Source organism: Cavia porcellus, unplaced genomic scaffold, assembly GCF_034190915.1.
Source record: "Cavia porcellus strain 051 isolate PalLab524CR breed Dunkin Hartley unplaced genomic scaffold, mCavPor4.1 scaffold_7, whole genome shotgun sequence".
NCBI classification, from domain to species: domain Eukaryota; kingdom Metazoa; phylum Chordata; class Mammalia; order Rodentia; family Caviidae; genus Cavia; species Cavia porcellus.
The window spans coordinates 20,444,402-20,459,195 of NW_026947490.1; the positions used below are offsets into that span (position 1 = coordinate 20,444,402).

At 49.7% G+C, this 14,794-nt stretch overlaps 1 protein-coding gene across 1 annotated transcript; it reads left to right on the forward strand.

Moving 5' to 3' along the window:
- Positions 1 to 157: 157 nt before the first annotated feature.
- Ccdc97 (coiled-coil domain containing 97) lies at positions 158 to 14,028 on the forward strand. Its single transcript, XM_003462025.5, has 5 exons — positions 158 to 2,679; positions 6,330 to 6,785; positions 8,699 to 8,977; positions 9,471 to 9,600; positions 11,842 to 14,028. The coding sequence occupies exons 1-5, from the start codon at positions 2,637 to 2,639 to the stop codon at positions 11,960 to 11,962; spliced, it is 1,029 nt and encodes a 342-aa protein (XP_003462073.1). The 5' UTR covers positions 158 to 2,636; the 3' UTR covers positions 11,963 to 14,028.
- The last annotated feature ends 766 nt before the right edge of the window (positions 14,029 to 14,794 follow it).

The following is a 14,794-nucleotide window of genomic DNA, read 5'->3' on the forward strand; positions in this document are numbered from 1 at the left end:
TTAAGCGGGTGAGAGGGTAAAAGGTGGGGGCTCCTTCCCCTTAGAATACAGTTTCCCCCAATGCACCCTCTTCAGGGCTCTCCCAGGAGCCAGATCTCAGTTTTTCCTACCATGATCCTCTGATTATTACTTCCCCTTGACCCGAATGTTTTAACAGGATTTTAACAAACTGCACTTAACTAAGAAATGTGTTTGCCCTGTTTTGTTTTCTTTCAATAAATGACATGGCACCTCCTTGTAGGAAGGAAGCAGGGTTAAAACCCTAAAGTGTAACTGCAATTGGCCTTTAATTGGGGTGGGAACTTCTGCAAGGGGAAATGATTTACTCATTTGTTAAACACTGAGGGAGTTGTGTTCCTGTCCCAGATTTTAGTGCTAAGGATATCCCTTTAACCGAAAGCTCCAGTTTAAAATATAGTAACGGGGAGATTTGCTTTGCTTTCCTTTGGCTTCTTGAGACAAAGTGTTCCTATGTAATTTTTGGGTTTTTTTTTTTTTTGTTGTTTTAGATTGGGTTTTTTTGAGATGGTCTCTCTTTGTATGGCAGGCTGGCCTTCAACTCCCTGTGTAGCTCAGGCCTGCTTCAGCTTCTTGAGTGCCAGGATTTCAGGCATGCACCACCAAGCCCAACTGATAGTTTTTTAAGTGGTCATCTGTCTGTCAGTCCCAAATCCCTTCAAGAATATCTTAGTAGAAGGCACCAAACAGGTCCTGTAGGCAGAGGGACAGGTGGGACCAGTGGGATAGATGGGCTGCTGTACTCAGAGCCGTATGTTGGCTGGTTGTGCAGCTCAGTCCTGCCCCAGGCTTATTGGACTTCAGGAGCTTCGTTACTAGTATGCTTTGGATGTCTTTTCAACTGTCCTGGACATTGTTGGAGGCGTAGTATGGCCAAGGTAGTCCTTTGTGGAAATCCTGGTTCTCTCAAAGCTCCCCCTCTGTAAGGATTGCACATCTATCGTCAGAAAGTAGCAGCACAGAGATGGTGAGAGGAGTGCTTCCTGGGAAGTAACAGGAAATGAGCTGTTAGTTGCACCTCCACAGCCTATCAACCTCTTGCCTTAGCAGCTTCGTTTTTTCCATTCCCTGTACATGGTGTTTTCTTGCCCTGGAGAGACAAATGCCAGGGTACAGGAGTGACAGAGCTCAGACCTCACATATGCCTCATAGGACCGCGGAACCTTGTGAAAGGGAGGAGTCAGGGTGATGGCGCATGCCAGGATGTTGAAGCAGGAGAGTATGAGTTCAAGGCCAACCTGAACTATGTAGTAAGACCCTGTCTCAAGAAAAAAAAAAAAAAAAAACTCAAGCTCTCATTTGGTGCATCTGAACATGAGATGGGCCCTGAGCAGCTAAAAGTGATCCTGCTTCAGAAAAGCTGCAGTGCTTCAGGACCTGTAGTCTTGAGATCTTTTGCAGCAGGTACCTACATTGGGCCATTAGTGCCCTCTGCTGGCCTTAATATGCCAATGTAGTTCCCACCTACAGGATGAAGCACACCCAGCTTTAGATCCTTCACATGGAGATCTCGTTCTGCCTGTTCTCAGCCAGTATCTGGATTATCATAGCTGCCTTCTCAGAGCTCTCCAGTCCGTTACCTTGATCCCTTGGTTCAAACCCTGTAGGACAAAGAAGCTCAAGCCATTTAATAAGGCTTAGGAGTCCCTGCATGGTCTGGTACCTGGTGACCTTGAAGGCTTTCACCTCTCCTCTGATCCATATTTCAGACTCAGATCAATGGTTCTTTCGTTTGAGAGTCAAATACTTTGTGGAGCATAAAAAATGTATGAATATCTGCTTTGTTCTTAGGATTTTATCTAAACACTAGTGAGACATCCGAACCCTTAAGAGCCCTATCATGGCCTTCAAGTTAGCACCCCTTTTTGCTCCCCAGCCATACTGAAGTGCTTGTCATAATCAGAATTATCCATGCCAGTTATCCTGAGGCCCTTAAGGGACTCTGCTTAGCAAGCCTTAGCTTAGGCTTCCCTTCCGGAAAGACATCTAGTCTAACCCAGACTGGAGTACCTAACCCTCAGACCACAAGCAGGTCCATCAGAGGTCTGGCCATTCGTTTGTCTTTACAGGCCTGGTCTGCTCTGCAAATCAGGACCAAAATTCTTCCTCTAAATGTGTGTTTAGCACCAGGTTGTGGGAACACAAAATGGTAAGTTCTATACTTGATTCCATCATCCATCTCCTGCCACCCAAGGACTGATGAGTTAAGGCTTCTAAATGTTGCTTGTAAAGAAAGTGATAGAATTCTAAAAATGAGCAAAACTTGAGTGATAGCTCCACCTCTTGGAGATTAGTTACTAGACCGCCTTTCCCCAATATTAAGCACATTAGGAGCTGCAGTAATAGCAGCGAACAAATAAACCACGGTTTGAGTCTCCTGGTTCTCCACGTTCAAGTAGGAGGTGCTAACTGCCTGCCTTTCTGGCTGAGGGTGGGGCCTCGAGAGATGCACGCATGCGCATAGGAAGATCCGGCGAGGAACCGGAACCTTAGTGCCCGGACGCAGTGGAGCATATGACTCTTAAAGCGCGCACAGACGGAAGTGGCTACTGAGTGCGTAGAGTCGAAGGTGGTGCGCTGGTCTCAGTTCGGCAGTTGACACGTCGGAGAGATTCAGGATGGAGGCGGTGGCGGCGAAGGAAGCGAAGGAACCCGACGAGGGTGAGATGTTGACCGCAGTCATAGCGAGTGGGTGCAGTTGCGGTGTCACCAAGAAATGGTTCCCCCGTCCGCGCTAGGTCAGGCGGGACATTTGCTCTCAGCCCCACCTGTCCTCTTCACCACTTGTCTGTTGCCGCCTCCTTTATTGCATCCTGACCTTCATTTTTTCCCCCTGAAATTAAGGTTTTCTCACCTCAACCCTTTCCATGTCCTGGGCTAACTCTCAAGTAAACACAAACCTCTTTCCTACCCTAGGCCAATACTCCCACGATCTCAGGCCATCTCTTCATCTCAGGTTACTTCCCTGTGACAAACTGAGCTTTCCCTTTTGCCAGGCTAGCCTTCCTATTATTCCAGCGACCTTCCTCCTATCCCATGCAAACTGCTTATTTCAGACTGACAAACCGCTCCACATTTCTAACTCCCCTTCCCCCAAAGTCCGCAATCCAGTCTGCCTCAAGTCCTTACTCCTTTTCTGTGATCTCCTTTGGCCCTCCCTTGCATCTTCAATGTTTTTCATTATTCTGGTGTCTTCTCATGAATATCTAATTTTTTTTCTCATTTTACAATTTGTCCGATTGCTCCAAAGTAATCTTATGTGGGATGAGATGTGGCTGAGAAGCTGTTTGAAACACCAGTGGGGCTGGGCATCTGCCAGTAATCGCCTCATTCTGTGAGAGGTTGAGGCAGAAGGATCACAAGTTTGAGCTTAGCCTGAGCAACTTTGAGATTGAGCACGACGGTGTCAGAATAAAAATGAAAAGAGGCTGAGTATTTTGCTCAAGAGCTGAGGCCCAGGATTTAATACCCAGTACTACACCATGGCTAGCTAAGAACTGGTCATCGTTGGAAGGGGACGCTGGGTATATGAATGTGGGGGAGGAGTACCAGCTCACCCTACTTTTGTGTGTATGAAATTTTTCATAATAAAATTTTATTGTTTAATTTTTTACTTCTCACTGCTGGAATGGAACCCAGGGCCCCACACATGCTAACCATGTTCTTAACCACTGAGTTACACTCGCAGTCCAATTGTATTTTCTGAACAAAAGAAAATTTTTCCCTTGGTCCTAAGCTGACTTCCAGACATTATCTGTCTTCTCCAAAGAGTCATGTTAATTTGTTTCCTCCCACCCACTGCAGTCTAGTTTTTTCCTTTAGAATTGCTGTTGTTAGGGTCCTCAGTGACTTATCCCCACTTGCAGTAAACAGTCACTCTGTCCAGTTTTCCTGCTAGATTACTTGGAGGACTCGATGTCATTGACCTCTCCATCCTGCCTGTAACTTTTTCCCTTAGTTTTGTGACACCATTCTCCAATTACCCTATTGTCTCTCAGGTGCCTCCTTCTCAGCCCATGCATTTATTTCTTCTGGCTGCTATAACAAATTATCATAAACTGGGTGGGCTTAAACATAAACAGGGTGGCCAGAAGTCTGAAATCAGTAGCACTGGGGCAATACCAATGTATTCCCTGGCTTTGGTACTGTATGTGCTCTCCTCTACTCCTTGCCTCTGCCAGCCAGTGATGGCTTCTAGAATTCCTGGCTCGTGGCCTCATGCCGATCTCTGCTTCTACCTTCATACTGCTTTCTGTTCTTTGTGTGTCAGCTCTTCCTCAGCCTTTTTTGTTTTTTTAGACAAGGTTTATGTTACCCAGATTGGGTTCTAACTTAGAGGCCTCCATAGGAGGCCAGGGTATATAACTTTGAATGAATGAATGGGAATGTAGTATAGATGAAGGCCCTGGGTTCAGTCCTCAGCACTGCCAAAAAAAGAGAAACTTGCAGTCCTCCACCTCCAGCCTCCCAAGTACCTAGGATTTCAGGCATATGCCACCATGCTGCTCTCAACCTCTTTTTAGAACTCTCGTAACTGGTGGCACTCTGAAGACTGAGACAGGAGGATCATATAAGTTTCAAGGCTAGTCTGGGCTACAGAGTGAGTTTAAATCTAGCCTGAACTGCATAATGAAACCCTATCTCAGAAAGACCCCCCCCCAAAAAAAAAAAAAAAAAAAAAAACACTTGCATCTAAACCACACCTGGATTATTCGGGATAATCTCTCCCATTTTAAAAGCCTGTGGAGACTCTTCCCCCTACCACCATTTACAGTAACTGTCAAGATTCCAGGGATGGAGGTGACCTTCACAAGCATATGCTTTCCCATCTGTGTGGTGTTTTTTCCTAGGCCCCCTACAATCATCTCTTACATGCCTTACCACTCTCACCTTCCCTACACCCACCTTTCATTTCCCTCTGCTTTAATTCTTGTCTTGGCTCTGATGACACCCACAACTCTGCCTCTCTCACCCGGCACTTCTTTCCTGAGCAATCTGTTGGCCTGTGTCCTAGCAGTCTCTCAGATACCTCCCCTTGAGTGTCCCCTGGCTCCCTCATACCTTCCATTCCCAAAACCAACCTTTGCATTTCTTTTACTGTCTCAGGAACAGTTTGATCATCCCCTAAGCCAGAGTCCTGGACCTTATGCTGGATGCCTCCGTCTCCTCTCAACCGCCAGCCTCGTGGTTTGCCCCCTCAGCTTCATGAGCATTTTCCCAGTTCTTCCTCTTCAGCCGCCCTGGCCCTCCTCCACAGCCCCTCCACAGCTCCACAGCCCTGCTCAGTGTTTTTTTCTTTTTTTTTTTTTTTTTTAATACTTTTAGTTTTTTTTTTTTTTTTTTTTTTTTTTTTTTGAGCCCTGCTCAGTCTTATCTCAGTGTTTGAAACCATGAGGTAGCCATTATCCCCCTGTCTCCTCCCTAATGTAGTTGTCTCTGCTCTCTGCCTTCACCTATTTCCTCCTCTTGCAGTTCCCACCACACTTGGAAAGCAACTCTCACCAAGATTTGCCTAGCTCCCACCTTTGCTGTTATCTTTGCTTGTATGATCTTTGATCTTGATTGTTTCTTACATCAAATTCGGTGCTCCTTGAGGGCAAGAGTCAGACTGAATTCTTCCATGAGTCCTCTGAATTGCCTGGCTCAGGACCTTGCATAGATTTAAAGTTGCTGAAGGACCAGGAATATAGCTTAGGGGCATAAGTGCCTGCCTGGCAAGCGTCAGGTCCTGAGTTCAGTTCCTGATACCAAAAAAATCAAAATAAAGTTGCTGAAGTGGTTGGTGTGAGTGTGTAAAACAGGAGAATGAATGAGTAAACAAACTAATGAATGTATTCCTAGGTATGTGAGTAAGAGAAAAGGCAAAGAATTGGATAAACAGTAAGTTAGTCTCCAGGGTCTTTACACTGGCTGTCCCCTCTGCCTAGAACTTACTCATTTGACAAGTCTCAATCCCTTCCCACCTAGATCTTTACTCAAATGTCACTTCTTTAGCAAAGCCTTCTCTGACTTTTTGTTTAAAGTTGCAGCCATCCATCATTCCCTATTTACTTTTTTTTTTTTTTTTTTTGCATAGCCAGGGATACACCTTACACAATGTAAGTTTTCAGTAATTATGTTATTAGTTGGCAGTGTTGCCACTAAAATGTCATTCTTTTCCTTACTGTGGTCTCTCTGGGACCTAGTACAGAGCCTAGAATGTAGTAGGTGATCAGTAAATGTGAACTGAGTGAGTGCCTGCCTCCTTCCTACCCATTTCCTTCCCCTTCCTCCACTCCCATCCCTTAACTAATTAATCTCCCCATTTCCAGGCTGCCTGGAGCCCAGATCTGGGCACTGGGGGGAGCTCAGCCAGGTATCAGTTCCATCTAAACCACAGGAAAAAGTGAAAGCAGCGGGGAGCACACCAGGGGCCCTGGACAGTGACGAGCCCAGAACTGAGAACGCAGCAGTCAATGCCATGCTGCATGCTGTGGCTGCCAGCCGCCTGCCTGTGTGCAGCCAGCAGCAAGGCGAGCCTGACCTGACGGAGCAAGAGAAGGTGGCCATCCTGCGGCAGCTGTACCACGAGAAGCCGCTGGTGTTCCTGGAGCGCTTCCGCACAGGCCTCCGAGAGGAACACCTGGCCTGCTTTGGCCACCTACGTGGTGACCATCGTGCTGACTTCTACTGCGCTGAGGTGGCTCGGCAGGGCACTGCCCGGCCACGCACCCTACGCACCCGCCTGCGAAACCGGCGCTATGCTGCCCTTCGTGAGCTCATCCAAGGTGTGAGGGGCTTGTGGGTGTGAGATGGAGAGGGAGGGAAAACTGAAGCAGAGATGGAAAGTTAGTGGGGCGGTGGAACAGAGGCAGAGGGACTGAGAAACAAGGATACAAAAGTGGAAACAGGACCTAGGAGAAAAGTTGTTTTCTGATTTTTGCTTTTACAGTACTTGGAATTGAAGGTCTTGCTAAATTGGATTGGCTTGAATTTGCAATCCTTCTTGTCTCAGCCTCCAGAGGTCTGGGATTATAGGCCTGCCCAGTTATAAAAAAAAGTTTTGAGATAAAGAGACAGAAACAGATAGGAGGGGCTGGAGGTTTAGCTCAGCGGCATAAGCACCTGCCTTGCAAGCAGGCAGTCGTGAGTTCGATCCCCGGTACCGATAAAAATGAAAAAGACAAAAAAAAAAAAACAGAAACAGATAGGAATGTGCAGGAAGGCAGCAAGAGATGTGGGTACAGGTGAGAACTGGAAAGGAGACGGGGTACACAGTGAGAAGAGATCAGAATTTAGGAGTAGACAAAAGTGGCCCATTTAGAAGTAGACTAAACACATAGAATACAGCATTGTGATAATTCATTGTCCTAATGGATCACAAGGTCCTGACCCCACAACAAACACCGTGGGCACCAGACACCAGTGGGAACCAAGTGAAATATGTTTATGGCCTTGAGTATGCAGAGACCTTCCTGAACAAAATGTGAAAACCAAGAAGAAAAACATAGGTATTTTTTTGACCTGGACATCATTGAAAACATCATGTGAAAAATCAAAGTTAAAAGATGAGGCAGAAAATGAGTTAAGTAAGTTCAGGGAACAAACTTAGAGAGATTGATACAGAAAGTGCAAGACACAGGCACAGATAGAGGAACAAGAGTGTGGTAGAGTAAGCTGACAAACACTAAGAAAGCAGGGAAAACAAATGGCTGAGGCAGGCAGAAAGATGGAGATACAGAAGAGGGAGAGAAACTGAGGAGCCCAAAAGGAGAGAGGGTTGTCACTACATTCCAGGGGACCTCTACTTTGTTCCGTGGCACCAGGCCAGACCCCAACCTGCCAGAGCCGGGAGGCAGGACAGAAACCTAATATGGTAGATGATTCAAAGATGGGATATGGTGAGGGCAGGACTGGGGAAGCCAACAGGGCAGGGAGAGTCACAGACCATAGTGCTGCAGTGGCCAGGATTATAGGAGGACTACAGGCCTGGGCTCTGAAGGCAGGCTAAGCTACTTGTGTGGGAGAGGCCGGGGGCAGGTTTAACTGTTATCCCCAGGGACAGAGCTGCTTCTGCAAGAACAGGCAGCCAGGAGAGAAGACCTGGATGGAGACACCAGCCCAGCTGAGGGAAGCTTCAGAGAGGAGCACTGGGGAAAGGTCCGAGCTGAGGCCTGCCATCTCCTGTGCACATATCCACATACAAGGCAGCCCAGCTACCATCAGGCACGCACACACACAGGCAGATGACGCCTCACCTGGCATTAGTGTGTGTACACATATGTCAGATACATGTGGGTGAATGCACATATGTGCCCAACAGTGCAGGCAAGTCTAGATGTGTATGCTGACAGCCAAACAAGCTCCACAAACAGGCACACACAACCTGCATACATGTACAGCCTGTCTGCTGTCCCACATACCAACTCCCAGACACACAAGTACCTGTAGGCAGCATGCCTACAGATACAGAAGAACATGTTTGTATATGCAACTGTGCACACACATCCTTGGACACATGAAATACACAGGCAGATGCAGACCTGGTCACATGCACATGATCAGCACAGGGGTAAGTACTCTTGTCCACATGACCTCAGGTGCCTGCACGTATTTCCCTCTGTATCTGAATGCATGCACACAAGTGTGCATGCACATGCATGTGTCCACCCAAGCATGCCCATGCAGCTCTCCTCTGCAGGGGGTGAATACTTCAGTGATGAGCAGATGCGGTTCCGGGCCCCCCTGCTGTATGAGCAGTACATCGGGCAGTACCTCACCCAGGAGGAGCTCAGCACCCGTACACCAGTCCCTCAGCCCCCTAGACCTGGCTCCCCCAGCAAACCCACCTGCCCACTCTCCGATCTGCTGCTTCAGTCCTATCAAGAGCGGGAGCTGCAGCAGCGGCTGCTCCAGCAGCAGGAGGAGGAAGAGGCTTGCTTGGAGGAAGAGGAAGAAGAGGAGGACAGTGATGAGGAAGGTGAGAACCAGCAGCAGAAACTGGATGCCTCCCACCTCCATTCCATGGCACCAGGCCAAGCCCCAACCCTCCATCCTTCAAGACCCTCCTGTCTCCCTAGCATCCCTTCCCTGCACTGCTCCAAGGCCTGGTATGATCTTCATTCCTTCTGCAGAAATGAATGTTGGCTTTCCTCTGCCTTCATGTCTTGGTCCTGCCCCTGGTATAGTCTCCAGAATTCTGCCTTGTCGTTAAGTCTTTGATGTGCACCCCTGAAGGACAGGGACCTGGACTGTTGCAGTCACTGCTGTATTCCCTCTACTACTGCGTGGGGTGGGTCATGGAAACAGCAGTTCTCTGGGATTTGGGGCATTTGTTTCCTTGTATTTGTTGCTATACTGGGGATCCAACCCAGAGCCTCCCATGTGCTAGGCAAATGCTCTACCACTGAGATACAAAAGCAGCTATCTGAACTCACATTTAAATCACCCTTTCTTGCTGTCTCCCTCCACAGACCAGAGGTCAGGCAAAGAGTCAGAGGCCTGGGTGCCTGACTCAGAGGAGAGGCTGATCCTTCGAGAGGAATTCACCAGCCGGATGCACCAGCGCTTCCTAGATGGCAAGGATGGGGACTTTGACTACAGGTGCTGCTGGGCTCTGTGTCCCCTTCCCCCAGCCCTAGGCCATGTACAGATCCCATGTATATCCCATCCATGTCCAGGGAGGGTCTTGATGGCCCTGCAGCAGTTCCAGGAGGTGGGCCCAGACAGCAGACAGGTCAGACAGCCTGGCTGAGATCAATCGAAGGCTGAGAGATGAACTTGGACTAACTTTGCCCATCTAAGCCTCAGTCCATCTGAGCCTCTAGCCCTCAGCTGTAAGAAAGGGAATGAGCCAGAGTGACATTTAGCTTGATAAAATGCTGAAACATTTCCATTGTGCTAGTGGTAGTGACCTGGTAGGATGCTGCTACCCCAAGCCTTCATATGTAGCCAGGAAACCCAGCTTCTTTCCTGGGGCTTCCAAACCACCTCATGCCACAGTGATTACTCTCGGGCAGGGTTGCCATCCAGTGTGGAGCAGCCTGTAGTGTGTTTGCCACCACCATGCTCCTCTCTGCTCAGAGTGAAAATTGTTGGTGTTTCTACAATAACCTGGGGTAAGGGGTACATGGACTACCTGCTTTGGAAAAGGATTTTGCCACAAGGATAAGAACATGACAGTGCAGTATCAGAGTCAAAGATAAATGAGTTTATCATCTGAGACAGTCTTCTCTCCTGGTCCCAAACATGGGGCCTGGTAGCAGAGACTACTCCCGGGTTTCAAATCCAGCCCTAATGACACATAAACTTTGTGGCCACAAATAGGCCATTAGTGGGTGCCTCAGTAAGATGGGGACTGTAATTACTACTGCCACCAGGCCAGCCTATAATCAGCACACACTGACGAGTATTGCTGGCCTACTGTTGATCCTGTAGCTCTAGAACTGACTGTGGAAGATCCACCCCTGCCAGCAGGGAGCTTCTTTGAACCTGGGTTCTCACATACAACGTGGGCAACAGCTCTCAGCCTGTAAGGTGCTTCAGTGAACTGGCACCATTGCCACTTCCTAACCAGGTGCCACAGAAAAAAGAGTGCTACCTTGCCACACATGGTGGTGCATGCCTGTCACCCCAGCAGTAAGGAGGCTGAGGCAAAAGGCTCACCATGAGTTTGAGCCCAGCCTGAACTATATGTGACCTGTCTCAAAAAAGCAAAAGCAGGGGGTTGGGGATTTAGCTCAGCAGCATAAGCGCCTGCCTTGCAAGCAGGCAGTTGTGAGTTTGATCCCCGGTACCGATAAAAAGGAAAAAGACAACAACAACAAAAAAAAGTAAAAGCAAAACCAAAGCAAACAAAACAAAGTGGTGCAAACCTACCCTTGTCCTGTCAGCCTCCCAGACATGTCCCTCAGCTGGTCACTGACTCAATGTATGCAAAGTGTCTGCTGTGTCAGGCCCTGGGGTCAAAGCTGGAAACAAATCCAATGTAAGGCTTTTGCTGCTTGGAGGGCACTTACACCCACACCAAAGAGGAGGACAGAGAGTGAGTTGTTGTCTAGTGGTGATGGGGCTGTGGAAAACCCAAGGAGAAGGAAAGGGAGCGCCCACTGGGTCAGGCAAGGTTCTCTGAGGGGGTGACATCTAAGCACTGACCTGCAGGAGAGGAAGGGAGGAGGCCTAAATGACTGAATGCACCACATTCCTTGGAGCAGTAAGGAAGGGCAGTGGGCCTCGCGCCCAGCAGGGCTTCTTACCAGGGCCCCTTCTCCCATCCTAGGCCGGGTGGGTCAGGTGCTCTTTCTTCCAAGGATTGTCTTTGAGGAAAAGGGTTAGCATCTCTACCAGTAACAAGACAAGGTGAGGACAATCTAAAGGTTAACATGCCCTTAGGGACAAAATTCCAATGCTTGTCCCACAAATGTAGGCCCCTCTGTCACATACTGCTTTTAAGAGAAGTCAGGATGGGCTGAGGATTTAGCTCAGCGGTATAAGTGCCTGCCTTGCAAGTGTGTGGTCATGAGTTCGATCCCTGGTACCAATTAAAAAAAAGGGGAGGGGGTTGTCTTTTTCCTTTTTATCGGTACCAAGGATCAAACTCACAACTGCCTGCTTGCAAGGCAGGCGCTTATGCCACTGAGCTAAATCCCCAGCCCCAAAAGTCAAGGTTTTTTTGTAAGGTCTCTACTTGGAAAATGTTTCCTTCTGTTCTTAAGCCCTGAAAAGCCTAATATCCCCTCTGAGGGTCAACTGTGACAGGCAGCTGCCAGCACATGGCCTTGGGGATCCTTTAGCGCTTGACCTGGCTTCCCAGCGCCCCTGACAGCCTCCTTCCTCCCCCTGCAGCACAGTGGATGACAATCCCGACTTCGACAACCTGGACATTGTAGCACAGGATGAAGAGGAGAAGTACTTTGATGAAGAGGAACCAGAGGATGCACCCAGCCCAGAGCTGGATGGGGACTGACAGCTGCCCCCCTCTAGCCAGCCCCCATGGCCACCCCACCCCACCAAGCAGCTGATGACAGACAGGCCAGCTCAGCAACTCTTTGGGGGCTATCAGGGCACACGAACACATATGCATACATCCCACTAGCCTGCCTGGGTCTGGTCTTCTCTGAAACAATACCACTACCTGTTTACAAGCCCTCCTCCCTTTCTTTCTTTCCCTTATTCTCTCCATCACCTGCTTCTTTTTTTTTTCTTGCTGTTATTCTGGTTTATTCTTTTGTCTCATCTCCTTTGCCTTTTTTCCCGGTATCTGGCCACTCTGCTCCCCAATTCATTTCCCCCTCTATCCCCCTCCCTCCATCTCTCTCCCTATTCCTTAGGCTTTGTCCCCACAGGAGGTCCAGTCCAGGATGAACGAGACACCAAGGCCAGCCAGTGGGGCCCGTCATGGCTAGAACAGGCCATTTGATTTCAGGGTGGCTGTAGTGGGACCCAGAACAGCTCTTCCCTTACACAGGCTACCTCAGTCTTCTTCCACGGTCTGTCTGGGTCTGTGCCACTTCCCGCCTCAGCACCACCTGCCTAGGGTGTTGTGTTCCCGTCTCACCTTCTGCTTTGTTCTCTGGGCCTGTCCTTTCAGCTTGTACATTTCCACTCCTTTCCCAGCTGTCTCTGTCCCTCTCTGTCTCAAGTTTAGCTCTCTGGGTTTCAGTCTCCCCAGGCCTGACTGCCTTGGGCAGCAGATCCTTAACTGCTGAATAGTGCAGCCTCCCTGTGAGCATAACTGGGGATCATAGGCTGCTAGCCTGGGGGTAAGCAGGGGCAGAGAAGAGGAGCTGTCCTCCACTGGCCCCCTGTGCCCAGACAGTTTTCCTTCATTTCCTCTGCCTGTTTCCCTCTCCTGTTTACACTCCCCGAATGTGCACAGGCTGTTATCATGGGTCCTGAGTCATCCCACACGCAGGCTGCCCCAGCATCCCTGCCCCAGCCAGCCGCAGGGCCCGCCCCACTGAGCCCCCTGCCGCCCCAGGCTAATGGGAGCCAGATGGCTGCCTGTGACTCAGCCATAGCCTGTGGGAACCCAGGCGTCCCACCTTCCCATGCCCCACGCCTGGGCCCTGTTCCCCCAGCAGACACAGAAGAGACTGGCCGCTGTGAGCAGGGCAGGGGGAGCTACAGGCCAGGGGCTGGCAAGCGTGGGTCCTGGAACCCCTCAGTCCTATGAGACACAGTGGCATCCTGCCTTGTCCGTGACTGAAGGACATTGAGAAGCACCTCTTGACCCCAGACCTGGACTCTGCCCTCGGTCAACCGGAATCAAAACCAGACAGGCAAGTGAAAGCTGGAAGGACACAGAGGGATTTGCAGCTGGAGGGATTATTACATAGTGAAAGCTTCAGCTGCAGAGCAGTTCCGTCCTGCGCTGAGCCCAGGAGACATGCCTGACACCACGAGGCAGCCTTGGAACAGCTCTTGAACTAGAGACCATCAACTCTGTTTCACAGATGCCACAGGAGGCCCTGACAGATGTGCTTCCCAAGGTCGCTTGGCCTCAGAGGCCAGGCTGGGATGGGAACCAAGTGCTAGAAACCTGTCTGCAAGCCAGCATGTCAGATGTTAGGCCACAGACTAAGGGGGGGATGTAAGAGCAGGCAGGTGTGTAGGAAGATGGCTAGCGCACTGCCAGACACTGCCCACCAGATGGGACCAAGACATCCTCGTCTAGGTCGGGGGTGCTCAGATTGCTGGGTCACCACACCGTCCCAGGAAGAGGTGCATCCAGTACTACTGACTCCATGTCCCCGAGCAGCACACAACCATGAGGCTGAAGACAGTCCAGACAGGATCTCCAGGACTGAAGACATTTGCCTCAGATATCCACGTTCATGTTCTCAGTGACAGCTATAGTTACTGGTACATACTTTTGATTGGTCTTTGATTCAATCATTAAATTTGGGGGCTGGGGATTTAGCTCAGCGGCATAAGGGCCTGCCTTGCAAGCAGGCAGTCGTGAGTTCGATCCCCCGTACCGATAAAAAGGAAAAAGACAAAATAAAAAAAAAGGAAAATGACAAAAAAAAATTTGTTTCTGATATACTTCACCATACATAAATTTGGTTATGCAACTTTTAAAAGAGATGAGAGGCACAGCAATTGAGTCAGAATCAGGGTTAGTCAGAAGTTCGAGACGGAGTGTCTGTAGCTAAGAGACAGAGGTGGAGCCCGCCACAGGGACAGGGATTAGATGAGGAGACAGGAAGAGAGGTGGAGACAGACGATCCACTCTGAGACACACCCCCTGGGTACAGTCTCAGAGCAACCCCCACAGTTCTGGGGATGGGGTGGGTGGAGAGGCTGAATCAGGGAAGGGACGGGAGCCCCTCCGTGGGCATCCGGCCCCTACCTCCCTTGTCTCCTGTGTGTCGTGGCCCTGGCAGTTTGTGCTGGCTGCCACCCCACCCCCTTGTCCCACACCTCTGTGCATCCTGCCAGAGCTGGAGCTAACTCCGCCTCCCTCGGCTCCTTTCTCTGTTGAGGTCCCGGCCTGTCCCTCACTGTCTTTTGCTTCTCTCCATTTTCTTTTGATCTTCTGTCTCTGTGCCATCTTCTCTCGCTGGTCTGTTCTCTGTCTCTGGCTGTCAGGACTCTGCCTTCTGAGTTCCTGAGCCCTCTCTCCTCCCTCAGTTTCCCTCCACCTCTACCTGCTCTCCCCACTCTCACTCTTCACTCCCTTGTCATTTCTCACTTCAGCTCTCAGCTCCGGTGACTATCTTAGGAAACCTGTTCCCCATCCAGCTCTCCCTCGTCTCCATGCCATAGACCTCATTTTTTCCGGTCTCTGCTGCTG

Coding starts and splice junctions, on each gene's coding strand:
- Ccdc97 (XM_003462025.5), top strand. CDS start 2,637: ATGGAGGCGGTGGCGGCGAAGGAAGCGAAGGAACCCGACGAGG. Junction 2,680..6,329: donor AGCGAAGGAACCCGACGAGG/GTGAGATGTTGA, acceptor CCCCATTTCCAG/GCTGCCTGGAGCCCAGATCT. Junction 9,601..11,841: donor GATGGGGACTTTGACTACAG/GTGCTGCTGGGC, acceptor CTCCCCCTGCAG/CACAGTGGATGACAATCCCG.